General features: G+C 37.7%; 10 protein-coding genes and 2 long non-coding RNA genes across 16 annotated transcripts; 4 read left to right on the forward strand and 8 right to left on the reverse strand.

Annotated features, from left to right (window-relative positions):
• The first annotated feature begins 876 nt into the window (after positions 1-876).
• Positions 877-2,862, forward strand: HCEF1 (high cyclic electron flow 1). Of its 2 annotated transcripts, NM_001203154.1 has the most exons (5): positions 932-1,437; positions 1,563-1,790; positions 1,886-2,392; positions 2,496-2,602; positions 2,832-2,862. In NM_001203154.1, exons 1-4 carry the CDS (start codon positions 991-993, stop codon positions 2,565-2,567), a joined length of 1,254 nt encoding a protein of 417 aa, NP_001190083.1. In that variant the 5' UTR covers positions 932-990; the 3' UTR covers positions 2,568-2,602; positions 2,832-2,862. The 2 variants fall into 2 exon arrangements, with proteins under 2 accessions (NP_190973.1, NP_001190083.1); NM_115265.5 differs by lacking the exon at positions 2,832-2,862 and having other exon boundaries at positions 877-1,437; positions 2,496-2,820.
• On the reverse strand, positions 2,696-4,966 carry AT3G54060 (myosin-M heavy protein). Of its 2 annotated transcripts, none has more exons than NM_001035779.2 (6): positions 4,693-4,966; positions 4,362-4,596; positions 3,998-4,180; positions 3,288-3,915; positions 3,116-3,200; positions 2,696-2,965 (listed from the first exon to the last, which is right to left on the reverse strand). In NM_001035779.2, the coding sequence occupies exons 1-6, from the start codon at positions 4,864-4,866 to the stop codon at positions 2,942-2,944; spliced, it is 1,329 nt and encodes a 442-aa protein (NP_001030856.1). In that variant the 5' UTR covers positions 4,867-4,966; the 3' UTR covers positions 2,696-2,941. The 2 variants fall into 2 exon arrangements, with proteins under 2 accessions (NP_001030856.1, NP_190974.1); NM_115266.2 differs by having other exon boundaries at positions 2,701-3,020.
• A 328-nt stretch (positions 4,967-5,294) lies between these two features.
• Positions 5,295-6,275, reverse strand: AT3G54065 (LOW protein: ankyrin repeat protein). Its single transcript, NM_001339649.1, has 2 exons — positions 6,144-6,275; positions 5,295-6,011 (listed from the first exon to the last, which is right to left on the reverse strand). Exons 1-2 carry the CDS (start codon positions 6,207-6,209, stop codon positions 5,370-5,372), a joined length of 708 nt encoding a protein of 235 aa, NP_001326857.1. The 5' UTR covers positions 6,210-6,275; the 3' UTR covers positions 5,295-5,369.
• Positions 6,276-6,681: 406 nt separating this feature from the next.
• Positions 6,682-7,643, reverse strand: AT3G54070 (LOW protein: ankyrin repeat protein; the record flags this gene model as incomplete). Its single annotated transcript, NM_115267.2, has 3 exons — positions 6,682-6,849; positions 6,941-7,408; positions 7,511-7,643. Coding segments are annotated over 3 exons (769 nt in total), but the record flags the coding sequence as incomplete, so codon positions are not given.
• Positions 7,644-9,306: 1,663 nt separating this feature from the next.
• On the forward strand, positions 9,307-11,062 carry AT3G54080 (Concanavalin A-like lectin family protein). Its single transcript, NM_115268.2, has one exon. The coding sequence runs from the start codon at positions 9,437-9,439 to the stop codon at positions 10,487-10,489; it is 1,053 nt and encodes a 350-aa protein (NP_190976.1). The 5' UTR covers positions 9,307-9,436; the 3' UTR covers positions 10,490-11,062.
• Positions 10,031-10,531, reverse strand: AT3G08365. The gene has a single exon (NR_141437.1). It is a non-coding gene; the product is annotated as an other RNA (long non-coding RNA).
• Positions 10,621-12,031, reverse strand: AT3G54085 (Yos1-like protein; the record flags this gene model as incomplete). Of its 3 annotated transcripts, NM_001161203.1 has the most annotated exons (3): positions 10,621-11,062; positions 11,680-11,778; positions 11,941-12,018. In NM_001161203.1, the coding sequence occupies one exon, from the start codon at positions 11,054-11,056 to the stop codon at positions 10,820-10,822; it is 237 nt and encodes a 78-aa protein (NP_001154675.1). The 3 variants fall into 3 exon arrangements, with proteins under 3 accessions (NP_001154675.1, NP_001078282.1, NP_001327448.1); NM_001084813.2 differs by lacking the exon at positions 11,680-11,778 and having other exon boundaries at positions 11,941-12,031; NM_001339650.1 differs by lacking the exons at positions 11,680-11,778; positions 11,941-12,018 and having other exon boundaries at positions 10,820-11,056.
• A 60-nt stretch (positions 12,032-12,091) lies between these two features.
• FLN1 (fructokinase-like 1) lies at positions 12,092-14,095 on the forward strand. Its single transcript, NM_115269.4, has 2 exons — positions 12,092-12,907; positions 13,183-14,095. Exons 1-2 carry the CDS (start codon positions 12,185-12,187, stop codon positions 13,873-13,875), a joined length of 1,416 nt encoding a protein of 471 aa, NP_190977.1. The 5' UTR covers positions 12,092-12,184; the 3' UTR covers positions 13,876-14,095.
• An 854-nt stretch (positions 14,096-14,949) lies between these two features.
• Positions 14,950-15,232, reverse strand: AT3G08370. The gene has a single exon (NR_141438.1). It is a non-coding gene; the product is annotated as an other RNA (long non-coding RNA).
• A 2,758-nt stretch (positions 15,233-17,990) lies between these two features.
• Positions 17,991-22,240, reverse strand: AT3G54100 (O-fucosyltransferase family protein). Its single transcript, NM_115270.5, has 8 exons — positions 21,339-22,240; positions 20,348-20,420; positions 20,188-20,258; positions 19,997-20,085; positions 19,767-19,899; positions 19,409-19,641; positions 18,850-19,326; positions 17,991-18,755 (listed from the first exon to the last, which is right to left on the reverse strand). Exons 1-8 carry the CDS (start codon positions 21,912-21,914, stop codon positions 18,491-18,493), a joined length of 1,917 nt encoding a protein of 638 aa, NP_190978.1. The 5' UTR covers positions 21,915-22,240; the 3' UTR covers positions 17,991-18,490.
• Positions 22,241-22,709: 469 nt separating this feature from the next.
• Positions 22,710-25,250, forward strand: PUMP1 (plant uncoupling mitochondrial protein 1). The gene is made up of 9 exons (NM_115271.5): positions 22,710-23,007; positions 23,558-23,773; positions 23,874-23,952; positions 24,046-24,179; positions 24,262-24,360; positions 24,452-24,556; positions 24,640-24,717; positions 24,801-24,887; positions 24,992-25,250. The coding sequence occupies exons 1-9, from the start codon at positions 22,930-22,932 to the stop codon at positions 25,034-25,036; spliced, it is 921 nt and encodes a 306-aa protein (NP_190979.1). The 5' UTR covers positions 22,710-22,929; the 3' UTR covers positions 25,037-25,250.
• On the reverse strand, positions 25,166-26,380 carry AT3G54120 (Reticulon family protein). The gene is made up of 4 exons (NM_115272.3): positions 26,104-26,380; positions 25,821-26,001; positions 25,545-25,756; positions 25,166-25,457 (listed from the first exon to the last, which is right to left on the reverse strand). The coding sequence occupies exons 1-4, from the start codon at positions 26,171-26,173 to the stop codon at positions 25,309-25,311; spliced, it is 612 nt and encodes a 203-aa protein (NP_190980.1). The 5' UTR covers positions 26,174-26,380; the 3' UTR covers positions 25,166-25,308.
• Positions 26,381-26,565: the final 185 nt, after the last annotated feature.

The raw sequence follows: 26,565 nt of genomic DNA on the forward strand, positions 1-26,565 counted from the left end.
CTTTTTTTTACTATTCAGAGCTTATTAGTATTTTGGTCACAGGAGACTTTTGCTCAGATTCTTTGAAATCGTCTACATGATACTACTTAATTAATCTTTTAATGTTTGGTCAAACGTAATCAAAAGTTTTAGATATATTGTAAAAGATTTAGTTGGATTATCTTTTTCATTATATTATTAGACTTTTCGGGTGAGGGTGTTACTTGGAAACAAAGCGACGTGCTTACAATACATGTCTTCACGTCCGTATTTGTCTCAACGCGTTACTATTATTGTTTTTACACACGAGCTCTATGACTTGTTGTACTTCAAAATTATACAAATTGGTATAGTTTCGGTTGAACTAGTAACTTGGAAACTCAAGAAATTCATCCTAAATACATTATATCTGACAAGTCTAATTATAAATCAGTAATAAATAAAAAAAGTCAGATTAACATCTGCCACTAGCTGGTTATCTAACTTCTAACGTAAACGAATAACTAATGTTTTGATGCAGAGCACATCAGCCAGAATAATAAATTTCCTAGTGGTGTAGTACATGCATTTCATCGATCAAAAGCCAACATTCTTTGACTTTTTTCTAGGATTGCATTCATCAATTCTACAATGTACTTGTTTTTAATTCTAGAGCAAGAAACTTATCCAACACCTACTTGTAGGAAGCTGGTCAATTTCTTCGGTTTAGTTTGGTTTATACTTTATATGGCCAATTTCCTTTGGGTTTGCTTAAAACAAAAATTTACATCAGGCCCAACTCTTTATTATCTTTGACCTGCCATTAACAAAACAAAACTGGCCTATGCTTAATGGCTTAATGCTTATCTTTTTGTTTAGGTCCGTAAGAGCAAAGCCACGTGTCATAACACAAGATAAGTGGAACCCACATGAATCGAATCCTTCGTCCACCTCACAATCCGAATATCCGATCCTCTCTCCCTCCTCCAAAACCAAACCTTCCAAAGTTTTTTTCAAAACAACACAGAAAAAATGGCAGCAACCGCCGCAACAACGACGTCGTCTCACCTTCTTCTCTCAAGCTCACGTCACGTGGCATCATCATCCCAGCCTTCAATCCTTTCACCGAGATCTCTCTTCTCCAACAACGGGAAACGAGCACCAACTGGAGTGAGGAACCATCAGTATGCGAGTGGAGTGAGGTGTATGGCCGTAGCGGCGGATGCTGCTGAGACGAAAACGGCGGCGAGGAAGAAGAGTGGATACGAACTTCAAACGTTGACGGGCTGGTTGCTGAGACAAGAGATGAAAGGAGAGATAGATGCAGAGCTGACGATAGTGATGTCGAGTATATCATTGGCTTGTAAGCAGATCGCTTCACTTGTTCAACGTGCCGGAATCTCTAACCTGACCGGAGTTCAAGGCGCCGTTAATATTCAGGGAGAGGATCAGAAGAAGCTTGACGTCATCTCTAATGAGGTCTCATTCTTTTTACACATGCTCTGCTTTTGTTGGTTGAATTTGTGATAAATTAGTGTAGACCACATAGTTGATTCATGGGAATGGGTGGATGTATAATAAAGATTGAGTGGTGGTGAGTGCAGGTGTTTTCCAACTGTTTGAGATCAAGTGGAAGAACGGGAATCATAGCCTCGGAGGAAGAGGACGTGCCAGTTGCGGTGGAGGAGAGTTACTCCGGCAACTACGTCGTCGTGTTTGACCCTCTTGATGGTTCCTCCAACATTGACGCTGCCGTCTCTACTGGTTCTATCTTCGGTATCTATAGCCCCAATGACGAATGCATTGTCGACGACTCCGACGATATCTCAGCTGTATACTACTCTTCCTTCCACTTCCATATATCTTTAGGAGATAGAGATCCTACAATGTAAATTAGGTGACCTTTTGGCTTATAATGTTGTTGCAGCTTGGGTCAGAAGAACAAAGGTGTATAGTAAACGTGTGCCAGCCAGGGAACAACTTGTTAGCAGCCGGCTACTGTATGTACTCGAGCTCGGTCATCTTCGTTCTTACTCTAGGCAAAGGCGTTTTCTCCTTCACGCTCGATCCAATGTACGGTGAGTTTGTCCTCACGCAAGAAAACATTGAGATCCCCAAAGCCGGGAGAATCTACTCTTTCAACGAAGGGAATTACCAGATGTGGGACGATAAACTAAAGAAGTACATTGATGATCTTAAGGACCCTGGTCCAACTGGGAAGCCTTACTCCGCAAGGTACATTGGAAGTTTGGTTGGAGATTTTCACAGGACTTTATTGTATGGTGGGATTTACGGGTACCCTCGTGACGCAAAGAGCAAAAATGGAAAACTTAGGCTGTTGTATGAGTGTGCACCAATGAGTTTCATTGTTGAACAAGCTGGAGGGAAAGGTTCTGATGGACATTCGAGAGTACTAGATATCCAACCGACTGAGGTAACTCAAACTAAAATTAGACTAGTTTCACTCTCTACTGCTAAGTTTACATCTAAAATTGGTGTCATCAGACTAATTCTTATGTTTGGAATACTTGACACAGATACATCAGAGGGTTCCTCTATACATTGGAAGCACAGAGGAAGTAGAGAAGCTGGAGAAGTACTTGGCTTGAGTCATGTACTAAACATAAGCCATTTAATTTCTATTGTAAGCCAGTTTCTGACTACATGGTATATGCAAATAGATGCATAATGGTGAAAGTCCTATTTTGTTGTCAATATCAATATAGAGAAGAAATCAGCTGTTAAAACTATAGACCAAGAAACCAAGTTTAATTAAAACTATAGACCAAAAAACCAAGTTTAATTTATACACCTACATGTAATACTAGTTAATTATAAGCTACGTTATGGGATAGCCTTTTCATATTTCACAGATCATTACAAGAATAAGCACTAGCAGCATAGTAAGGAGAAAACAGAGGATCTTGCATTGGTGGTCTTGGAGTCAATCATAGTCTTCAAAATCAGTCAATTGTCTGTCATGTCACTCTTTGCTTTCAAATCTTGTCTGTGTTAAGAGAAGAATGGCTCGAGTTAGAGAGAGGATCAATACATCTTGAAATCTAGAATATGATACACAAATGAAGCATCAAGAATGAGAATGAGTGAAAGGGGAAAATGTATATCTATAATCAAATGCAGAACAGAAAATACTCACTTGAATCACATCAGTCACGGTTGATGTATATTCCAAAAAGGGCTGGTCAGACTCGAGATTACAATCCCCTGATTCAGGAGACGACCTGTGATTTAGTATAGCGTATGATCAGACATCAAGAGGTAATAATAGCTATTTACAAAAACTGATCCTACAAAACTAAAGTACATACCCTGAAACAGTTTGAGTGGGTTGATTTGGGGTCAGTGACAAGCAATGATTTGCACTTCCTTCACAACCAAGATCGAAATCAACTAGTAGCTCCGAGAAATCCAGATTAGAAAAGTCCATGTCAAACAAATCAACTTCTGGCTCAGACCCAGATGGAGAAGTTGAAACTAAATCTGCAGTGGCAGGTGCCTCTAAGCACGTTTCTGTGTCAGTGTCATCAAAGTTGAGCTTTCCTTTCACATGGTCTCTCTTATTTGACATCTTCAGGTTAGACTTGACCGGTGAAGAAAAAGAAATAAGATGGCTTCTTTCCACTGAATAAGAAGTAATTTGCTTGAGAGGGCTGATTGTGAATCTCTCCTTTGTAACAATTGTGCAGTTTGTATTTGTAGGAGTAACTTCTTTCTGGGAACTGTTGGACTTATCACTCCCAGAAGAAGCATGTTTTTGTGGTGTCCTAAAGCATGTTGAACTAGTAGGAACAGACGAATCAGCCTTATTGAACAAACACTTCACCACACTTGACCCATTACCAATCAACTCATTACTTGCAGAGTTTTTAGCCACTGCTAGTGTTTCAGATGTGAAATTGTTAGCTGCTTTATCAGCTTGTGGCAACTTATTAGTCCCTGGTCCAAGGAAAAAAAAAAGTCACAATATTAGTTTAAGAGCTACATCAAATGTAATAAACATGTAGGCACAGAAACATACCAGTTGCTCTAGTGATCCTTGATTTCCTAGATACCGGAGGAGCTGTTACAGAAACTTCAGGACCTTTTCGTTTCCCAGTTATAGACTGACTCGTCGAAGGTGTGGAAAAATTCCCAAAATCTACTCTTTTGTTACCAAGCAATGATACTGACATACCATTTAGTGTGTTGTACTGAGATAAGCCTGAAAAATAAGAGCACTGCTCTTTTAGTTCTCAAGTGACAGATTTGGATTCTAATAAGCCTAATATGTGCACTAAGATCTAAGAAGCAAACAAGAGCTAGAGCTACTTCAATCAATAATGTGGAGAACCAACCTAATCATTCCAATTTAGAACAGCTTAAAAACAACAAAATCTCCAAACCTGAAGAAGAGATACTGTGATTTTTCTGTTGAGAAGTTGGAGCTGAAGCCGGAGGAGGAGCGGTGAGGCTAGCGTTGTAAGTATTCATCACATTTTCCATCCCCTGCAACAGATTTTGAACCCTAATTTTCTCTTGATCCAATTTCAGTTTCTCTTGATCCAGACTCACTTTCTGCTTCTTTAGAGATACGTAATGGTTCAACATAGCATCAAGAGTCATCAAACTATTCGGAACCTGCGAATGAATCCCCAAAAAAACAAAAATGTAAGAAAAACAATCAAAACCCATAGATAGTTTTCAATTGACTAAACAAGCAATTCGAATACATACATTGCGAATTGGGGAATCAGAGATGAGAGAAGAAGCTTCAGATCTAAAGAGGGCTCGAGTTTCTGAGAATCGATTGTCGTGGAGATAGCGATCGACGATAAAAGCAACTTGCGTTGGGGTAACTTCACCTTTGCCGATGAGATTCGATCCTTTAGATCTGCTCGATTTCCCCATTGCTGTGTCTTCTGAATTAATCGAAAACCCTAATTAACACGAATATGAAGCAAAGAGAGAGAGCGAAGTTGAAAAGACCTGAAGAATCTGAATAATGAATGGGTTTTAGTAAAATAAGCAGCGGGAGATTTTCAAAACATCCTTTGGAACGATGTCGTTTTCTTAAAATTTTGCCGGGATACTGTTTTCACCTGTTCGTGGCGGTAACTCTTGAAATTTTAAAAGACGAAACTCCAAATTTTTACCGTTAATCATTCGAATAGTAGGATTTCCTTCCAAACTAGTCGATCTCTTCTAGGTGAAGGATACATTGACGTTTAAAAAGAAATCTTAAGTAGATAAAAGTGTTCCATTGTGATTGTCAACAAACCAAATTATCAGATAGAAACAAAGAAACATGTATATTTAAAATTTACACAAAAATGAGGTTCAGTGAATAGAAAACAAATACACAAGATACAAATATCTATAGTACAATTCAGAGCGTTGAGGACTCTATATCTTTAGACGAAGATACGGATACCTCTTTTACGTCCAAGGAAGAGAAACATAGAAATATAGACTGAGCGTAGAGTGTTAAACCAAAGGTGAAAATACAAGTAAGCAAACGTGAGAGCCGTGAGAGAAGCAAGGCAAGAGATGAGGACTAAGCTCAAGGAAGCTTTTTCAACACGGATCAAGATCATCGAGAAGGTGAAGGCAAGAATCATAGAGATGATCGAGATAAACAATGCCGAAAGTCCGAACATAAGCTTTGTTGGTAAATCATAACGAAAATCCTCTTCTGCGTACCGAGAAGTGAAGATCGATAAAAATATCACGATAGACATCATCGATGAGAAGAGGGCAACCGAATCTGATAAGGTAAATATATCGAACAATAATCTCTTTCTAAAATTTGGGAAGCCCAACGTATTTGCTTTGTCACCTGAATCATCATTTCCACCTGGTATAGTAATGGCTGCTGCAAAGACCACAGTTGCTATCAGCGTTGCTCCGAGCATACATGCTGTCGCGGTTTCTTTCATCCATCTCTCTCCTTCTTTGCGTAAGTTTTCGTGTTGTTCCGTGAATATATCATGCGCTAGTTCGCCCTTAGTGTTTTTGGTTTCGATGTATGAACGAGGAACTATTTCTTTAACAGCCTGTAATGTAATTTGAAGGATTTTAAGACTACCTCAAATAGTAACTTACCAATATAACGAGAATACCAGGAGATTTTCTACCGAAGTCTAAAATATGTTATATTAGCCATTACTAAATTGTATTTGGCGTACCTTGAACCAAAGGAGCTCTTTTTGCATATGAAGTGCTGCTCCTGATCCAACTTGTTGACGATTCATAGGTGGTAACCGTGCCACAAGATGCAACAAAGTATCTTTAGATTGTTTTTCTTTATAAGATGCTATCAAATCCTTGATGCCTCCAAGTTCATAGATTAGGCTGAAGATATTTTCATGACGATATAAAGCAGCAACATGGAATAAAGTTCGGTTATTATTATCAACTATCCATAGCAGATCTAGATGAGAACGAATAAGAATAACTAAAATCTCAACATTTCCCAATTCCGCAGCATCAAAGAGTAGCCCTGAAAATGACTTGATAAACTCTATAAAATTTTCCGTTGGCAAAACCAAATACCATAACTTCTCTACCAGCCGATGAGCTAAGGTTCTCATTTTTTGATCACGAAAGAAGAATCCCTTAGAAACTAAAATCAAAAAATGAAAAAAAAAAAAGTTTCAGTTGTGATTTCAATGGACAATAGTATCATATATATAATCTTTCAAATTGTTTATTTCTTCTACTTACAAGAACTTGCTACTTGCTGAAACAAGTTAAGCTGGCTTTTATGGGAAATGGCAGAAGTCTTGCGAGCCAACAAGTGCAAGGCTTTGTTACTATTTGGATAAAGGGCTAGTTCTTTTCTATACAAATCCACTCTTTCCAACATCCACAGAGGTACATCTGCAAATACACCTGAGTGAGATGCAAGACCAAACTTGACAAAAGTGGAAAACAAAAAGACAAAAAGACAAAAAGCTCTTTGAAGGGTAGATTATATATTTACCATAAATATCAGCTGATATCATGGTATGAAAGAGATTCAGATATTGCTGATCATTGAGATCTTTGATGCTTGTTTTGGAGAAAAGATATTGAACCATTTCTCCATGGCCGTACAAAGCGGCGATGTGGATTGGTGTCATTGTTTTCTCGTTCGAAATATCCGGAAGATCTCGGATCATGTTTATTAACATCTCAGCAGTCTCAATGTCTCCCAACGCGGCAGCAAAAGACAAGGGTGTGTTGCCGTCTTTGTTTTTCAGTGACAAGTCAGGGGGATCCATTTCTCTGAGTAGATTTCTCACAAAATCCTTGTGCTTTGCTGCAACAGCTATGTGAAGAGCAATCTCAGAATTACCAGTAATTTGCTCCACGACATTACACTCTTTTCTCGATATTAAAGTGCTGGCTGTTTTCCAATCTCCTGTCAGAACAGCTTTATACATTAAATTCCGGCTATGTGGTTTTGTAACTGGAGAAAGAAATATGAAAATAGAAGAGATTAACAAAAGAACACAAACAAAAAGTGGAATCAATAAATAAAGAGAGCTTATATGAACTGTTGCATATATACCATCTTCTGAAGTATGATCCTCAACATTGGGCAGTGAACTAGGATCTTCATTTGGAGATGACCCACTTGGCTCTCCTACTTCCACTATTACGTCTTCTTGGTGAAGCTGTTTGCCTTTATCCAAGATTCCCATAATTGTAGATTGAGATCTCATTTTGGCAGCTTCACACTCTAATCTCCAAATTGGTCAGCTTCCCTGGATTATCAACATCACATATAATTATTTAGTTTACAGTAAAGAGATCATATATATTAGAAAAGAGTCTAACCATACCTTCAATATCTTTTGTCGTCGGGTAAGACAATGAAATTAACAGGTACACGAAAAATATCGTACAAGCAGGTCAATGGTGGTAGCACAACCATAGATGATGCTTATAAGCAACTCGATGAACATGGTGAAAAGTTCGTCGATCAATTTCTAATTAGTAATTACAAATTGAACGATGCATTGACTATTTTTTTGTTTTACTTTGAGTACAAAAACTATGATATGCATAATCACGTACCATCTTTAGCCTAACTTAATAACATGTTGGAATAAAGACGCATACAAATTTGAGATCAGTTTCCTCTCGTCATTACTCAATTATTATCGTAACAATTAAAAAAAAAAAAACAGTAGTGGCGCCGGCCATTTGAATGGAGCCAAACTGAAATGTTCTATTATTGGTTTTTATATGGGAAAAATATCATTTAAATTATTATTTTACCATTTTCGTTGGTTTAAAGTTTGAACTCTGGACTTGGTAAATTAAATCCTCAATTTTATGTTGATTTTCAATTTAAATTCTCGTTAACTAAGCCAATTGAGGCACAAATTTTTTTTTTTCCGGCATCGTCGGTCGATTTAAAGACGAGAGATTACTTTGAATTGGAAGAAGAAGAGAAAATTCGAAGAAAATGAGAGATTTCGAAGAAAAAGGGAGAAAAAATCAGAAGTTTTGTAAAAAAAATTATAACGATGTGCTTTAATTGGCTTAGTAAACGAAAATTCATGATTAAAATAAAAGTTAACATAAAATTGAGGATTTAAATCACAAGGTCCAGAGTTTATGCTTTAAACCAACGAAAATGATTAAGTGATGATTTAAATGACATTTTTCTCGTTTTTATATATCTCAAAACTAAATAACCCAACAAAACAACTCAGTCCACAAGAAACAGAAGTTTTTGCTAGGGAAAACACTGACTTGTTACCAACTTCTAGAAAAATACATAAACTTTTGTTATTCACTTCCAACTTATATGATAAAATATACATTTTTGTGAGACTTTGGATAAATTTCAAATTGATAGCCGCGTTTGCCATGAAAGATGATGTGCCCTTCTTAATTTGTTCTTTGACATAGTTGATGTGGTGTCAAAAAGAAAACAATATATAATCACGGTTTGGAGACGATGTTCATGTGATAGAGCCAACAACCAAATGACGACCCGTAGTAGATTAAGTCAGCAGCGGCAATTTCCGGGAAGATTTATCACACTAAGAAGCCACCCTAGATACTCTCATAAGTGGATTCAATGGACTTCGTCCATGCCTTTACTTTACTTAATACTACCACAGTACCACTATTGGTTCCATCTAGTATTTTGTGCTACTAAACTATTTGGCATGTCGAGTTTGTAACTGGAGTTAAATAAAATGCACTTGAGTGTAATTGGAATTAAATGAAAAAGATAAGCATTTTTGGGGTTTTACAACAGTGAAAACAAAGATAGGGAAAAACTCAGAAACGAGGGAGACAAAAGTTGACACCTTTAACGCTTTTTCACATTGTCCAAGTGCTTGACCCATACCTCTCTGTTCTTCCTCTCTCTCTTCCCCCACCACAGTCACCACTTTACTCTTCTCCATCAGGGGTCCGATCCCATCTCCAATTTTAAACCCTAGAAATCAATCTCAAAAGCAAGCGTGCTTCATTAATGGCGAGCTTCATTCTCTCCAGGTCATTACTCGTTCTACTCCTGTCTCTCACCGCATTACTCTCCAGCATCTCGATTTCGGAAGCTACCTCATCGTTCTCGTTCACAAGCTCCGGTAAAAATGCGAGCTTTGAGTCCGAAGACTTTGCCCTGTACGGCGACGCTAAGCTCGTCGACGGCGGATCTTCGATTCAGCTGACTGACTCAGTGAGTCACGGTGGTGGGCGAGTCATCTATAAGAAACCCATTGAGTCCATGAACAATATAAAATTCGAGTATTTCACCGGATTCTCTACTTTCTTCTCTTTCTCGATTTCTCCTAGTCGTGGTGGGAGACTCGGATTTGTAGTGTTTCCTGTTAATGAAACGTTTGATCACTCTTTATTCCAAGTAAAGTTCGATACTTTTGACAGTTTCACCCAAATTGGAGATTCTAATGTCGCGGTGATTGTTGATGGTGCTACGGTGTCTGAGAGGATTCGCAATTTCACGATCGCAAACTTGGAGAAGACGGAGAAGGTTTTGTTGTACGCTTGGATTAATTACCAAGCTGGTGGCAAGTTCTTAGAAGTCCGGTTAAGTAAATCTAAAAGCTTTGAATCTGTTCTTCCTCTGATGTTTGATCAGATTGATTTGTCACAAATGTTGAGAGATGAGGATGAGTTCATGGTTGCTGTGAATTCGTATAGTGGGAATGTAAATCTTCATTCTTGGAGTTTAGAAGTGAGACACTCCGAGTATGAGCACTCTTGGGCGCCGGTGCTTTTGGAGGAACAACTTAGAAAAGAGGAACAACTTAGAAAAGAGGAGGCTGCGAAGAAGAGGACAAGTGATAGGATGTGGGAGGTTGTCACTTGCTTCGTCATGACCTTTGGATCAACAGGGCTTGTGTTCTTTGCCATGATGCATATATATGCAGCTTTCAAAAGGAACAATCTTGCGATGGTGATGCAGGAGGAATGTGGGATCAAGACCAAGGAGTTTGGGTATAAGAAGATGGAGAAAATGGAAGTTGTGACGAGTAATGCTGATGCGAAACAAGAAAGGAAGTGAAGTCATGTTTGGTGATTTTTGTGTGTTTAGGATATGTGAACTGTTAATGTAGTCAAGTAGATTCTTGGTAACTAGTTATCCACGAGGTTCTTCACTGGCTAATGTAACCCCTTCTTATTTTCATGTGTGTAAGCTTGCAACCTTGTTACCATTTGGCATTTTAGTTTGATTTGGCATGTAAAAATATGAGAAGAATGTTGTAGAATGCACACCAAACTTGAGTGCGAGGGATGACAAAAACAAATTCCAACTCCTACACAAAATAGATTTGTAACTAATCACAATCATTTGAAGAACGCAATGTAGTTTATCTTCATCTACACAAAATCTTCAACCGGAGATAAGCTTCAAGACGATGACTGCTGTGTTAATGAGCATGAGGGGTAGCCTCATGTACTGGCAGGCATGGATCAGACCAATGATTTGGCCTTTGGGAGAGTTTCTTCTATCGGTTTGGTGGAGTTCTCCGAGTGTCCATCCTCTTGGAACAAGGAAACGGTCTTCGTTGAGGATTGCCAGTGCATTTGCAAAGAGCAGCAGACCTTTTAACAATGTCCAGAAGCCCATTCTTTTCTGTGATGCATAGAGCTCAAAATGATCAGAATCAGGGAAAGAGAGTGGAACAAAGTTATCTTTTAATAGGTTTAGAAACAAAATGAATGGAGACTAAGTGCATGCAAATGTAAGCTACTGATGTGTTCTGTAGATCTAAAGCGCAGAGAACCATGAAGATAGCAGTGCAAAATCTTGTTTCTAACACATCAAAAAAGCCACCAGATTGAACTTATTCCTGCCTTGCAATAATATCTAGAAATCTAAACAATGGCAGGACGGTCACCGAGTTAGCATTCCAAAGAGCCTTAACCTAGACATATTGTATATCAACACTTCTGAGGATATGCTAATCACATAAGCAACATAAGTATGCTTCACGAGAAAAGCAACAAGCTCGATCAACCCTAAGAGCACTAGATGAGATTTTCTTGTGGATCTGCTTCAACAAAAGTACACTTAGTCAATCACAACATCTTGAATGAAAAAAGAAGAAGAGAGGAATCCTGAGACTTCCCAGTTTCAGCAATCAAAAGATTACTAAGTTTCATCACAATTCACAAGTGAAGAAGACAATCTATCAATGAACACTTTGTCTAAACCAAAATGTGAAAATAGATATTAGAGCAAATGCATACCGATTAAGCTAAGCTTGGTACAGAAACAGAGAATACACAATCCCAATTTTAAGCTATGCAATAAATTACGCAGGAATCATAAACCTTGAAACTGCTGACCTAAACATGAGATCGAGAAAGTAAATGAAGATCCAAGGTTGCTAATAGAAGAAGCAGCCAAACTAATCGATCAATTCCCACAAGGAAGCGAAAAACCCAAATCTAGCAACAACCAGTGAAGAAAAAATCAAAATGAAGGAGCTGAATCGAGTGCAAGATTACCGTAAGAAAACGCTCCGGCGATGAAGACGGCCTGAGAACGAGAGAATTGAATCCGTCGGTGAGGTTTAATTTGTTTCTTCTTTAGAAAATTGAACTGATTTTTCTTCTTCAGCATTAAGTAAAAACCCGAACCGGGTTAGGATTGACCCGGTTTGAATAAAAGTCGGGTCAGGACCCGATATGTTTTTTTTTGAAGAGGAAGAAGATTTGGATAAACCCTGACAGTGGTGTCAAAAACCCATCAATGGCTTCACTTCTTATTTTCCCCCACCTTCACCATTTTGATTCTTCACTGGACCGTAGAGAGGTACTAGTAGTTCGCCATTCACAAGCATCAAGGCGATTTCTCACTCCGAAAGCTTCAATTAATGGCAGCGGAATCACAAACGGAGCTGCAGCGGAAACCACCTCTAAACCTAGTCGCAAAGGGAGGAAGAAGAAGCAAACATCGACGGTAATTGAGAAAGATAACACCGAGACTGATCCTGAATTGAATCCGGAGTTAGCTGATTACGACGACGGGATCGAGTTTCCGTACGACGATCCGCCTCTTGTGTGTTGCTTCGGAGCTGTACAGAAGGAGTTTGTTCCGGTGGTGCGAGTCCATGATAATCCGATGCATCCTGATATGTACTCGCAGTGGAAGATGCTACAGTGGGATCCACCGGAGTTTGGGAGAGCTCCGGGAGGTCCGCCGTCGAATGTGGCGATCTCTCATGTACGGTTAGGTGGGAGAGCTGCGTTTATGGGGAAAGTAGGTGAAGATGATTTTGGAGATGAGCTTGTTCTGATGATGAATCAGGAGAGAGTTCAGACGAGAGCTGTGAAATTCGATGAGAATTCGAAAACTGCTTGTACTCGTGTCAAGATCAAGTTTAAGGACGGGAAAATGATGGCGGAGACTGTGAAAGAACCACCTGAGGACTCGCTATTTGCTTCAGAACTCAATTTAGCTGTGCTTAAAGAGGTAACAATCTTTCAATCTATGAGGAACAATCTAGGGTTTAAGAGGAACAATCTAGGGTGTATGACATTATAGCTCGAGCATAATCATGAAACAGAGCACCTAGGGTTTAGGAGGAACAAGTTTAGTCTAGGGTTTATGACATGAAAGCTCGAGCTTGGTTTCTTATGCAAAAGTCTCTGTCTTTGAGCATAAAGGATAAGATTTGGATAATGAAACAGAGCACTTCTCTGCTTGGTTTTTAAGCTTTTTGTTTGTTACTGGTGCTTCTAATGCAGGCGAGGATTTTTCATTTCAATTCAGAAGTGTTGACGTCTCCTACAATGCAATCAACTCTTTTTACGGCAATACAATGGTCTAAGAAGTTTGGTGGGCTTATTTTCTTTGACTTGAATCTCCCATTACCGCTGTGGAGATCGCGCAATGAGACTAGGAAGTTGATCAAGAAAGCATGGAATGAAGCAAACATCATTGAAGTTTCACAGCAAGAGCTTGAGTTTCTACTTGATGAAGATTACTACGAGAGGAGAAGAAACTACACACCACAGTACTTCGCTGAGGATTTTGATCAGACGAAAAACAGAAGAGACTATTACCATTACACACCAGAGGAAATCAAGTCATTGTGGCATGACAAGCTGAAGCTACTGGTTGTGACTGATGGAACACTTCGGCTTCATTACTATACTCCTACTTTTGATGGTGTTGTGATTGGAACAGAAGATGTGCTTATAACTCCTTTCACCTGTGATAGGACAGGTTCTGGTGATGCTGTTGTTGCAGGGATAATGAGAAAGCTAACAACTTGTCCTGAGATGTTTGAGGATCAGGATGTGATGGAGCGACAGCTCAGGTTTGCAGTTGCTGCTGGGATCATAGCGCAGTGGACAATTGGTGCAGTTAGAGGTTTCCCTACTGAAAGCGCGACACAGAATTTGAAAGAACAAGTTTATGTTCCATCAATGTGGTAGAATAGAAGATGAAGAACTGAACTTGTGTACTCAATGTTTTTGAACAATGTGTGAGTTGTATACTGATTCAGATTTGTAATCCAGAGAAATGTACAATCAATTTTTTTAGTTCAATCTGGATGGTCCAAGTCTTGATGCTTCTCATGAAAGGAGAATCGATTCTACAAGCTGTCTTGATCGGATACAATCATACAAATGGAAAATGAATCGTACTTTTTTAGTGCTATATTACTCCTAATTCTAATTACAAAACTTTTCAACAGAGAACAATGCAATCAGATCTTGCATTTACAAGTGTTCACGGACTTTTTGAACAATGCAATCAGATTTCACATAATACAAGCCAAATATTTAATAAAATATCAAAGATTTTTGGGATGTTTACTTATTTGAAAGAGATATTGGGATGTTTACTTATGGTGATGTCAAAGAAAAAGCAAACGCAAAGAAGTTTTTGGGTGGTAACTTCCAATATCTCAGTTTGTGATGTTTCCCAGCTTTGCTTGGTAAGATATGTAGTTAGAGCCTTAGAGGGACTTGAAATGAATGTTAATAACTTCAATATTTCAGTTTGTGATGTCAAAGACAGTTTGTCAAAATTAAGTATGCGTTGAAAGTGATTAAATCAAATAAAGACTTTATAAGTAGCCTAGCTTAGGGGGATGGGTAAGTTATTTTTAAAATTGTTCCTCCATTAGACATGATATTTTCTTGAGACTTTGAGAGAATGATAAATTTTGTATACTTCATACTTTTTAACCAACGTTAGTTAATTTTTCTGCATGCTAAAATCGTCTAGCTACATATTGCATTAGATACCACTGGCACATTCATTCTGATTTTGGTTGATATCATTGAAGAGAGAGCAGACAAAATAAAGTGAATGTAGCGGTAATCAGCTCACGTCTTATTGAATCAAACCTCTTGGTAATTAGTTGATTTGTAGAATTAATATCATAAATAGATTTGGCTAGACATGTTTTCTATATATATATCAAGAATTCAAAAGAAAAATACTTTGTAATAGACGTATACATAATAAAAATTCTTTGTCCAGTTAATGAACATATATAGCAACTGAATATTATTTGGTATCCCGATACAACAAACAAAACAAAGCCACAAAAAAAGAAACCTAAAAGAGTAAGAAAAGACAAAAACTAAAACATAAAATAACAGAGTAGAATCTAAGCTGAACAGCTCCTGCATGTTCAAATCCCCCATAATAGAAAGACGTGTTGCTCGACATCTTTGATTTGTAGTAGTCGGATTTTGGATACTTGCCTCGTGTCCTCCAATGACTCTTTCCGCTGCTCCGGTCTTATGGGAAACCAATCTTTCCGCCAAAGGAGAGGATAATTAAAAGAAGGTTGATCTCTCGTATGGATGCATTCAATAATGTCTCCATCTGGACTCTCTCTAGTTATAAAAAAATATAGTATCAATATAAGTTGAATAAAGAAGTCACATGAACAGTTTTTAGAAAATGTAGGATAAGTGGTCATGAGTGGTTTACAACGTGCTTTGATGGTCATGAGTGGTTTATAAAAAAGAATTATAATAGACAATTTATACATTTTTAAAAATTATAATTTCTAAACTAATTATTATGGCATTAAAAATAATTTATTACTACTTTTTGCTATGGTTTTGCTTATATTTTGCTTCTCTTTTGCTTTTGTTTTGCTTGTTGTCTTCAAATATAGTTCTTCCAAAATTTCTACTTAATTGATTCTTAAAAGATGATTTCATTGCTTAAATTATGTTTACATATTTTGTTTGAATTTTTTATTAGAATAACACTTACTAAAATTAAATTATTAATATTAAAAAAACATTACTAGTTTGCCTCAAAATACAATTTTTCAAGCCACTAGAATTTTCGATAATATGGAAAGCAATAGTATCCCACCACAATAGTTTTGTAAAATAGGCTTACATTAATTTACCCAACTTGAACTAAATAGAGCCTAATAACTAAAATCTTCCACTCACACGACTGTGGAGCGATTGGACAAGACGAAAACGATTCGATCTGTTAATTTCAAGGGCCAAGGCCCAAAGGGATTTCTGAGAACCAGGTTTGGTTCTAAAATAAATGTCATTTTGCTCCTAACCATAAGTATGAGGGTTGTTAACAATTTCTCTAGAATTTATATGTTTATGACAATATAAGTTAAATTTCAAAATCTTCATAACTATTTATATCATATATGCCTAGCGAACAATATTCCTAATTATCAGATCTAGCAGTATAGAAAAATCGTAACTATAATATCACTCTTTTTCATATAAAACCTTTTATGGTTGTCTATCTTAATCAGTAATATTTCGAATTAAAATTTTCAAATTGAAATCCAAAACAAAAAAATTTTGCTCGTACCGTCCAGAAGATAAACAATCTCGGCTGGCTGTCCCATATATCTGCGGATAAACCTGAATATCAAAATAAACAAACTTACAGTTATACTAAATTTACATATATAAGTCTTTTTTTAATCGAAATACAAAATCTGATAAGATATTAATAATAACGTTACCTGCCAGCCGGCCTCTATACTGTTGAGGTCATTGTTTTCGTAGGACCTAACACCAGCCATAGTTGACCCAAACTGAATTTCGTAGCGTTGTTGTCAATTTTCCAATGTCATACATTCATAGTGACTTTAGTTCTGTATATCCTAGGTGGATTTTCCATAGAACAACAACATACTATATCCAAAAAAAATAAAAATATCCTGATTAGTTATTTTTAGTTTTGTCATTGAAATAATGAAATAATAATATCGAAAGTTAGTTTTGAATGAATTCTTTAACATAGAAATCCAAAATAGAACTACTATTCTAACATTAGCAAAATCACCCAAACGTTATCTACCATTACGAATCAAACAATTAATTAGTTTCAAATACAAAGATTGAATAACATATAACAAAAACGCAGAAAGATCCTTGAACTTGGGGATTTTATCAACTCTTTAAATAAGTTAAAGATATGATTTCCTCGAAAAAGTTTACACAGTTTTATATAGTTATATTACCAAAAGATTATGTTAGATAGTACTCTTCTTAATTTCTTATAATAGATCCTTAAAAAATATATTCTTTTTCTTGTAATATACTCAGATCACTTGGACGTATTGATGAAAAGTTAAAAAGATATAAGAACCTGTGGTCGAACCTACTGTGGAAACATTATTTTCTTAGCATTAAAACAAAGAAAACATATGGTGGAAACATGATTTCATAAAGTAAATACAACCGGTTGGGCCTAAACTTTTTTTTTTTTTTTTTTTTGGGCCTAAACATAGTAGAGACAGACGAAATTGGAGAATTATAACGTAAAATCTTTAACTATAGTTTTTCATCTTATCGTTAAAGCTTAAATCTTGTCGTCATTCAAACTTTTCATTTTATATATTTGTTTTGTTTTTATGTTATGTAAGTTTACAATTTTGATATTTTTAATAATTATTATGTTTTGTCAAATAAAAAACATTATAATATTAGATTTTAATTTTCTTTTTATTAAGAAATCTGCTTAAAGACTGCAATTCCTTAAGCGCAAAGAGCAAAGCTCTAATCTGTAAAACATGTGAGAACCGTAATTGGTAGATCTCATGAAGAGCCAATCTTCAAGCATCACACATTCATAATGGGCAACTTCAATCTCAACAACAAAAAACATAAACGCAAAAGGAGAGGGATTTCCAAGGATATACGGCCGGAACTGGCCCAACAGGCTGCGGATAGACCGTACGTAGCTATGGGAATGGGTGCTACCAGCGACAAAGCTACTTACATTCCATCCATGCCGATAATCGAAATTCAGATGCTGCACAGAATTGGGTGACTTCTTGTACACGGAACTGAGCAAATGACCATTCCGAGGTGAAATGTTTTGGCAAAATCCAGCAGCATTGTATGAAGATATTAGGTACATAACAGAAGCATGTGTTCATCCCCATACGCACAATTATAAATATGAAGGAAATCAATTCCTGAATTTGCCGGTTTTGAGGAGAAATATGAAATGCAAAAACTATTACTCTGCAATATCGTCCTCACGTCTAAAACACATTTCCTCACTTTGGTTTCTTATGGAAAGTCTCTGTCTGGAAAATCTCATTGCAAATGACTGGTTTCTTGTTCAGTATCACAAGGATTTTTCATTTCAGTTCAGAAGTGTTGACATCTCCTACAATGTAGTCAACTCTTTTTAAGGCACAGACAATGGTCTAAAAAGTTTGGAGTGCTGTATAATGATTCAAATTTGTACCAATATAGTAATGTACAATCAATTTTGGAGGTCACACTGATAACAACGATATGAAAGAATGAGGAAAAACTGTTTTCCCATGATATCTCTCTTTTGTCTACACAGCTTCCCGTGCAAGGTCACAAACTTGCTCTAGCTGACCCAAGTCATCATGCTCCTGTATGGTGAATCGATCCTACAAGCTGTATGTATCTTCCAAAAACTCGGGTTACCTCTGTTTCCTATAGTGTACAAAGACTATAAACTCGACGCAGATTCTTCTATGTCTTGATGCACTGTAGCATTCTTCAATGTATGACATCGGAATCTTGACTGTTTTCGGGTACTGTATCACTGCTATCTTAAGGCACTCTTCTTCCAACTCTTTGAGTCTGTCCTTAGACTTGATTGTTTCCGCAGCTGCTCAGGATGAGACTTGTTACAGATGCAATCAGGTTGTGGGTTCGCATAGAAGTTCTCCTCTAGCCTGGGAAGTGCAGCAGGCAGTCTCCCATATGCTGCTCCAATCCTGTCTCTATTTAATCTCTTAACCTCAGAAGAAAACTCTTCCCAAGATATGATACCCTCATCAAAATGATCTATCAGTCTAACAAAATTCAGCCTGAAATAATCACACAGAACAAATCAGCACAAAACCAGTGAAAGAAACTACATAATCTCGCCAAAATGAAAAGCTTTATTCCATGGTACCATACCTGTCTGGATTTATGGACTTCCTAAACCCTTCAAACTTTCTGTGCCCTTGTACCGCCTTAGCCATATTACCATCATATGTATACACAAAAACATCACTTTCAAGGGCCACAATGTAGTCCAACGCAGCAAGGCGATTCTGGTATTGACTGAAAGGCTCTAACTCTTCTTCAGTCGCAAGGGTTGAATGAGAGAAGACATTTGGGTACTCTGCACGGAAAGCATCCATACTCTCGCTTCCATAGATTTCACCAGCAACTATATATACAGTCGTGGAGGACGGATATCCCATGGCTTTTAGAAATATAGCTGCTTCTCGCGGAGACATTGGACATCCGCCTTGAATCCGTCTCTCTCGGCTATCAATCTCTTTCTCCTTCCAATGTTTGACACTGTACCTCATGATTCTCAGCTCTTCTGCTTCCTCAGTTGTAAGATTGTGGTTGCATCCTGTAAAGGCAAGCATGTCCTTCTCATATCTGCAAATCCAAAATCCATTTGATACGGAACCAAGATCCAAACTATTTCCCTTGTTGATGATAAAAGATATGTCGGATTTACCTCAAATGCAGAGCGATATACGGCTCAGTGTTGTTTCTTAACCGGTTAACCAAAATCTTCCCTAGGTCCTCAATCTCCTTTGTGTATAGCAGTGCCTGGTAATTAGCACGACATCTCAGTCGTTGGATAGATGGTGGCAGGCCATTGTTAGCAAGCCGTGAGTCCGTAAGCGTGAACTTTAACACCTTGTGACGTTTCAACAATGGCAACATTTCGCTTCTGTAGTAACTAGCCTGTATATCAGTTGTGAATTTAAGAATTTACTTCTCATTGTGACAAGCCCTTACATATATAGGAGAAGAGATAAAACTCTGGAAGCTAACAACGAAACCTACACTAATATGAACAAAGCACGGACCTTAGACCAAGAAACAGGGGCCTTGAGAAGAGGTTTCATTGCGGCATACTGAGGAGGCAAGTACTCGACAATGTCAACATCGTGTTTCAGTACGTTCATGAAGTTTCTCCAGTCAAAAATATCTTTGAACGTGCTGCACTCAAAACAATATTTATTGGCATTCTGCTTCATTTTTAGTAAATATCTTGTGGTATCAGGTCAATAAGAGTGCCAAGATATAGAGAGAAGACCTCGGGTCAGTCCAGAAAGATTCATGGTCAAGCAGAGGAAGAACAAGAGTTGCATTCATAATCTTGGCAACAGCGACCATGTCACATATCTGCATATTGGTCAAAACCAACAAAGAATAGTACATCAAAACACTTGACTATGGAGAAAACGGAGATCAATACCCTCTAATATCCTTTTGAAGTAAACTCACCCCAGTTCTCATCTGATTCAATCCTCCATTTGCGTGTACTACAAGATACCCATTGGTTTGGCGTTGCAGTCCTAGACAAAGACATAAATACCAGATTTTGAAAAATCAGAACTGCAAACGAGCTTGAAGAAGAACTAGGAATTTTAAGATAGCAACATACTCGTATAGTTCTTAGGGCGCGTCACACATTGGCGATAATTCCCGCTTTCAGGTTTCTGCCAAATTTCCGGAATCTGTGAGAAGAGACAACAAAAGCATAAATCCAAATGACCAAGATCCTCGAAAATGAAGTCAAACAGAAGAAAAAACTATCTTCCTTACATTGCAAAAACAGAGGAAATGATAAAAAAAAAATTAGTTAACTATCAAAACATGTAAGACCTCCGATTACACTGATCACAGAGAACTTCGCGTACTTTAAATATGTTACTTAACGAATTTAAGTCAAGTTACAATTTAACTCAACAAAACAGGTTAGACACTAACACAGATTAAACCATATAGTCAACGGTAATGAACTATTAATCAAACCAATATCAACTTGGATCCTTATGGAACTTCAAGATTACATATTGCAGAGCTAGAGGATTATAAAGAGTTTCAATTTCAAGTCTTCACAAACTAGAACACAAAATGTTATGGATTCTGCATAAAATTAGTAAGTCAACTAAAATGGTAGGAAGGTATTATCCACACATCGAAGCCGCCTATAATTCCATTGACTATATATTGCTCGTCAAAGTCTCAATCCAATAGCAAAAAAGTAAACCTCTCATAAAAATCGCCACCGAGATATTGATTGTTAGAAAAGCTATTATAATTGCACAATGATAATTCAGTTTTGCAATCATTAAAGTTGTTGCCAGAATTCATCTTATTACCTACCCCACTAGGCCACTACTTCTTCTTCTTCGTCCCAAAAGGAGACACTAATCCAAACATTGCAATCTGTTTACACTAACTTCGCAATCTTAGGATCATTTCTAATGAACTGTTCAACAAAACCCTCAAACAATTCAGCAGGAACAAACACATAATTAGGATTGATCCCAAGTAGTATCTAACTAACTAAAAAAAATGCTGAATTTGATCACAAAGATTGAATTTTTAAATCCCTAAATGTTTAAAGTAAAGAAGATGAACAAACTCACGGGAAGCTTTTCGAGAACACGCATTGGCTGAGAAGAAGCTTGGTTCTCTGCAACTTCACGTTGAGCCATTGACCAATCATCACGAAGCGTTCTAACAACAACAAACTCCTTCAAACGAGCGTGATCCACCACGCGGACACCACCCATAAGGTAGACTCTAAGGAACACAGACGCAACCACAAGCAACATTAGAAGACCCAAGATCCGACGACCCACGTTTCTCCCCGATCTAAACCCTTGACCAATCACAACCGTCGATGCACCACCATAAAACGGAATCCAGAATTTTCGGAGGAGAAGGTAACGAATCACCGGATGACTGTAAAATCGGTGGTAGTGATCGTGATGGTAATGAGATCCAGTAGATGAAGCAGAGCTTTCCGAAGATGGTGACGAGTCTTGACCAGTCGCATCTCCTCCGTCTAAATCTGTTGATCCAACGATGGGTTGGTTAATTGTATTGCAGTAATCAGATGAATTCGAGGGTCGTTCGGAGATAACGTCTAGAGAATCGCCAACACGGCGGCGAGTGGTGGGTGCAATTGGTACGGGGTTAATCGCTCCGACGACTGACATATCGTCGCCGGTGAAATAGGGAATTGAAGATTAGACAAAAGGAAAGAGATAGAGAAAGAAGAGAGAGGGTTGATTTTTAGGTTTTGGAGGAAGTAGTTGACCATGTATGTATCTTCTGGTATAGTCACCGTCACCGTGAAATTCGCCGAAGCTGAGTTTTTGTTTTCAGAATTTTTTATATTCGCCAGTGTGTCTAATTATATATTTATGTGACTGTTCTAATCATTTTTTTTGTTTAGGTTTTACATTTTTTATGTATGATGTGAATGGATAATTTTCAAGAGTTTGTCACGTTTGTAGCACATCTTTTTATATGAATAGTTTTTTGGATGTTAGTGTATAAATATAATTTGTCATATCGTTTAGATTAAACAAATATAGGCAAAAGAGTGATTAACGTGTTCTTTTGAAATAGCTAAGAGATACTAACCTATGATGATTAAGTTTATGATACTTAAACTTTTTATCATCGAGGGCACTCTGCATTGTGACGAAGATGTGAAGTAGACCTAGAAGATGACGCACTGACTTTATTGCCACTGCTACAAAGCTAATCAACTTTGTACCAAATATACAAAACTTCGACCTCTCACGATGTTAAACTAATGGAATTATTAGAACTTAAAAAAATCGGATTAGAGATTAAAAAGAAATGAAATTATTTAGAGAGGTAGTTAGTAAAAGTAAATTCGATCCAGCGTGGTGCTGTGTCATTTATTTGACTGGGAATTTTCTTCAGACAGTGAAAGCAACATAATCGATGGATGATACTATTTAACAAAACAGGTCGTCACACACGTGTGTATAAATAAGTAAAGCGCCCACTCCTTTCTCATTTCGTAGCGCGCAGAGAGAGAGAGAGAGGGACGATCTTTTCTATAACTGAAACACTACTCGAGGCCAAGTTGCTTTAGCCGTAATCGTCGTCGTCCCTCTTCCCGATATTATCTCTTCTCTGTTCTTCGATTTCGAAACCCTAACCTCCTCTCTTTAATTCGCGTTTTCTGGATCGAAGATGGTGGCGGCTGGTAAATCCGACCTTTCCTTGCCCAAAACTTTCGCCTGCAGTGCCTTCGCTGCTTGCGTCGGCGAGGTAATCGCCGGATTCCTCAATTTTTCATCTCTTTTAACTCCATTTTTCTTATCGCTGAGTATGCTTCGATTGTACCGGAAAACTATTTGTTCGTTCGAGAAATGTGTGTCGCGATCTAGACTTTGTTGGCTATACGCGGAAATGTATTTTCGAATTTCGTTGGTATTTGTGAAGTTCTGATCAGGTTGATCTTTGTCTTTTTTGTCTTTATCATCGTATAGCTGGAGAATTTTGATTTTAGCTTCTATAGTGTTTCTCCAGATTACGTAATTCCGATAGAAATGATTTGATCTCGGAATAATCGGTCAGATCTGTGGCTAGAAATTGAATTTTGGCATGTGTAGTGTTGTTGATTTATGCTTTAGATATGATTTTGCGAAACATTGAAATGATTATGAGACTTGAAAATGGAATCTATTTGATCATTGTGATTGCTATGCAACGCAACTGTATAATGTTTAATTATCCTCAGAACAACATGTATCTTCTCTTTGGCTGTGTTGTTTCGTCAGATAATTCTGTTCTTATGCAATTAAACTCTCTGGACCAGGTATGCACAATTCCATTGGACACTGCTAAAGTTAGGCTTCAGCTCCAAAAGTCTGCTCTTGCTGGTGATGTTACTCTGCCTAAATATCGAGGATTGTTGGGAACTGTTGGTACCATAGCAAGGGAAGAAGGGTTACGTTCACTATGGAAAGGTGTTGTACCTGGATTGCATCGTCAATGCCTATTTGGAGGTCTTAGGATTGGAATGTATGAGCCGGTGGGTTACAAATTCTTCTTCTTTCATGCTCCAGAAAAGTGCTTAAACTCAGTGTTTTCCTAGTTACTACTTAAAGCCTTAACCAATTTATTCTACTCAGGTGAAAAACTTGTATGTTGGAAAAGACTTTGTAGGTGATGTTCCATTGAGCAAGAAAATTCTTGCTGGTTTGACAACAGGTGAGCATAACGATAGACCAGCTTAGAAAAAACACGTAATATATATTTCCTCTTTATCACTTAGTTGGGCTGTTTTTGTTGTCTAACTCTCAGGTGCACTGGGTATCATGGTAGCAAATCCCACTGATCTTGTGAAAGTTAGGCTTCAGGCCGAAGGAAAACTAGCTGCAGGTGCGCCAAGACGGTATTCTGGAGCGCTGAATGCTTATTCAACAATTGTGAGACAGGTAGTTATCCCGACTTGGAAGTTGAGATTGTGCATAAGTTGCTTCAACTCTACTTCATATCTTATTAATGTGGCTCTGACAGGAAGGAGTCCGAGCTCTTTGGACTGGTCTTGGACCTAACGTAGCAAGAAACGCTATTATCAATGCTGCTGAATTAGCGAGTTACGATCAAGTGAAAGAGGTATGAAACTAATATGTTCTCTGTCTCTCTTTCTAAATAAGAGATCCTGATATTTGAAGCAACCAACATTCCTTTTTTTTTTTGTGTTCAGACGATCTTGAAGATTCCGGGTTTCACTGACAACGTTGTCACACATATTCTATCTGGACTGGGAGCAGGATTCTTTGCTGTCTGCATCGGCTCTCCTGTCGACGTGGTAAAGTATTTACTCATGACATTGAACCTTGAGTTTATTCACCACGTTTCCTGATTGTCTACTTAAATCTTGTTGTGTGGCAGGTTAAGTCAAGAATGATGGGAGATTCTGGTGCTTACAAGGGCACCATTGACTGCTTCGTCAAAACTCTGAAGAGCGACGTAAGCAACTCTGCTTCTGATACCTCCATTGTTCTAGATATAACCCAGAAAATGTTACAAACTCTTTACGGTTTCCTCTACAGGGTCCTATGGCATTTTACAAGGGTTTCATCCCCAACTTTGGACGCCTTGGCTCATGGAACGTAATCATGTTTTTGACCCTCGAACAGGTAACAACTGATAGAATTTTTATTTTATCGCAATCGCATTCGAATCGGTCACGCAAAGTCTTCTTTCTCATTTTCTAATCCGGGTTCTTAATACTCTAATCCAGGCAAAGAAGTATGTCCGGGAACTCGATGCGTCCAAAAGAAACTGAGACACATAGTTTTAAGCAGAGGGAATAAGAGCAACATTGTTTTCTTCTTCATTTTCGGTGATTGAGAGAGGCCAGAACTTGGTCGAATATTGTTTTCGGAATAGAGATTCAGTTTTCGAGTAAAACTGTGAAATAAAATTTCTGTGGATTGCTCATATATTGGCTGTACCATCCAACATTTATCAAAAATCATACATTTTTCTCCTTTCTTTCCACAAAACCGAGAAAAATCAGAAAAAGAAACTCCTGAAGAAGAAAGAGGTGACAGCATCTCAGCTCAGTTTCTTATTTTCCGGATTAGCCCATATCTCGAGTCTAAGGTAAAGCTCTCTAGTTTTGTTGCAGATAAACTCAATAGAGCCAACAATGTAATCCTCATATCTCTCATAGAAAGCTGGAACCGTCATAACCACCAAAACGCCTGCCAAATTAACCAAGAACAACCACAAAATGAATATCCAGCTCAAAAGCATTCCAAGTCTATAGGAGTTTTAGAATATCTACTTACTGGTGTGGCAAAGTGTCTGAAAATCCATGAGACTTCCGATCAATGAGAGAAGAAACAGTGACACTGCTACTTTGGTATACAACTCTGAGTCTCTTGCCATTGCAATGTCATGCGAAACTTGGAGTAGCTTGTTCACATGAATACGTAACCATATCGAAGCTTCTTCCGCCATCGCTTCACTTATTTGAAACTCCGGTAACGGCGGTGATGGCCTGAAGAGCCAAGAAATTGAATCAGAAATGAAGTAATATTAGTTACAAGTGAATATTAATATACCTGTTGAGAATGGAAGCAGATTTGGACCAGAGGAAGAGAATAGAGAGCAAGAGAAGAAGAACACTTGAAATAAGAGTAAAGATAGTGTAAGCAAATGCCTCAAACACCATCCATGAAGCTATTGTCACTGTAACTATACCAACACTCACATTCTTCTTCCTCCACAGCATCACATCTGCAACTGCAGATTCATTTCATAACAAGAAAAAAAAAAGGCTATAGAGGTGAGAGATCACCTAGCTTTTATAAGTTTTGGATTTGGTAAAGAAATGTATTCACTAACCAATGCCTCCTCCCAGAATCTCATGTATTGTCCTGTCTCTGTTGAACAACTTGTCCGAAGAAGAACTCATTTGAGAAGAAAGATCAGAGCAAACTTGGATTCAGATTTCCTCAGATGATCAGATCCCAAAAGTAACCCAGATATGTATATCTTTCTCTGAATGTCAGAAACAGATCATTATGTGAAAGGAAATCCTAAAGGCTCGAATCGAAGGAACCTGATGTATCACAAAGAAAGTAAAAATAAAAAGTGAAGAAGAGACTAAAGTTGGGTCATCACCATCATCATCAAAGCCATCAACTTTGAATATACAAATAATTAATTAATAATTCAAAGGCTATGCTCTGTTTAGGGAAAAAGAAGGTGTTTGTTGTCCTCTCGATGTTTTTATTTCCAGCCTAAAAGTGTTATCCTTCTTGTTTTTTTCAAACTGTAAAAGTTCGCCAGATTGTACTTAGAGAT

Source organism: Arabidopsis thaliana, chromosome 3 (assembly GCF_000001735.4).
Source record: "Arabidopsis thaliana chromosome 3, partial sequence".
In the NCBI taxonomy this organism is placed as follows: domain Eukaryota; kingdom Viridiplantae; phylum Streptophyta; class Magnoliopsida; order Brassicales; family Brassicaceae; genus Arabidopsis; species Arabidopsis thaliana.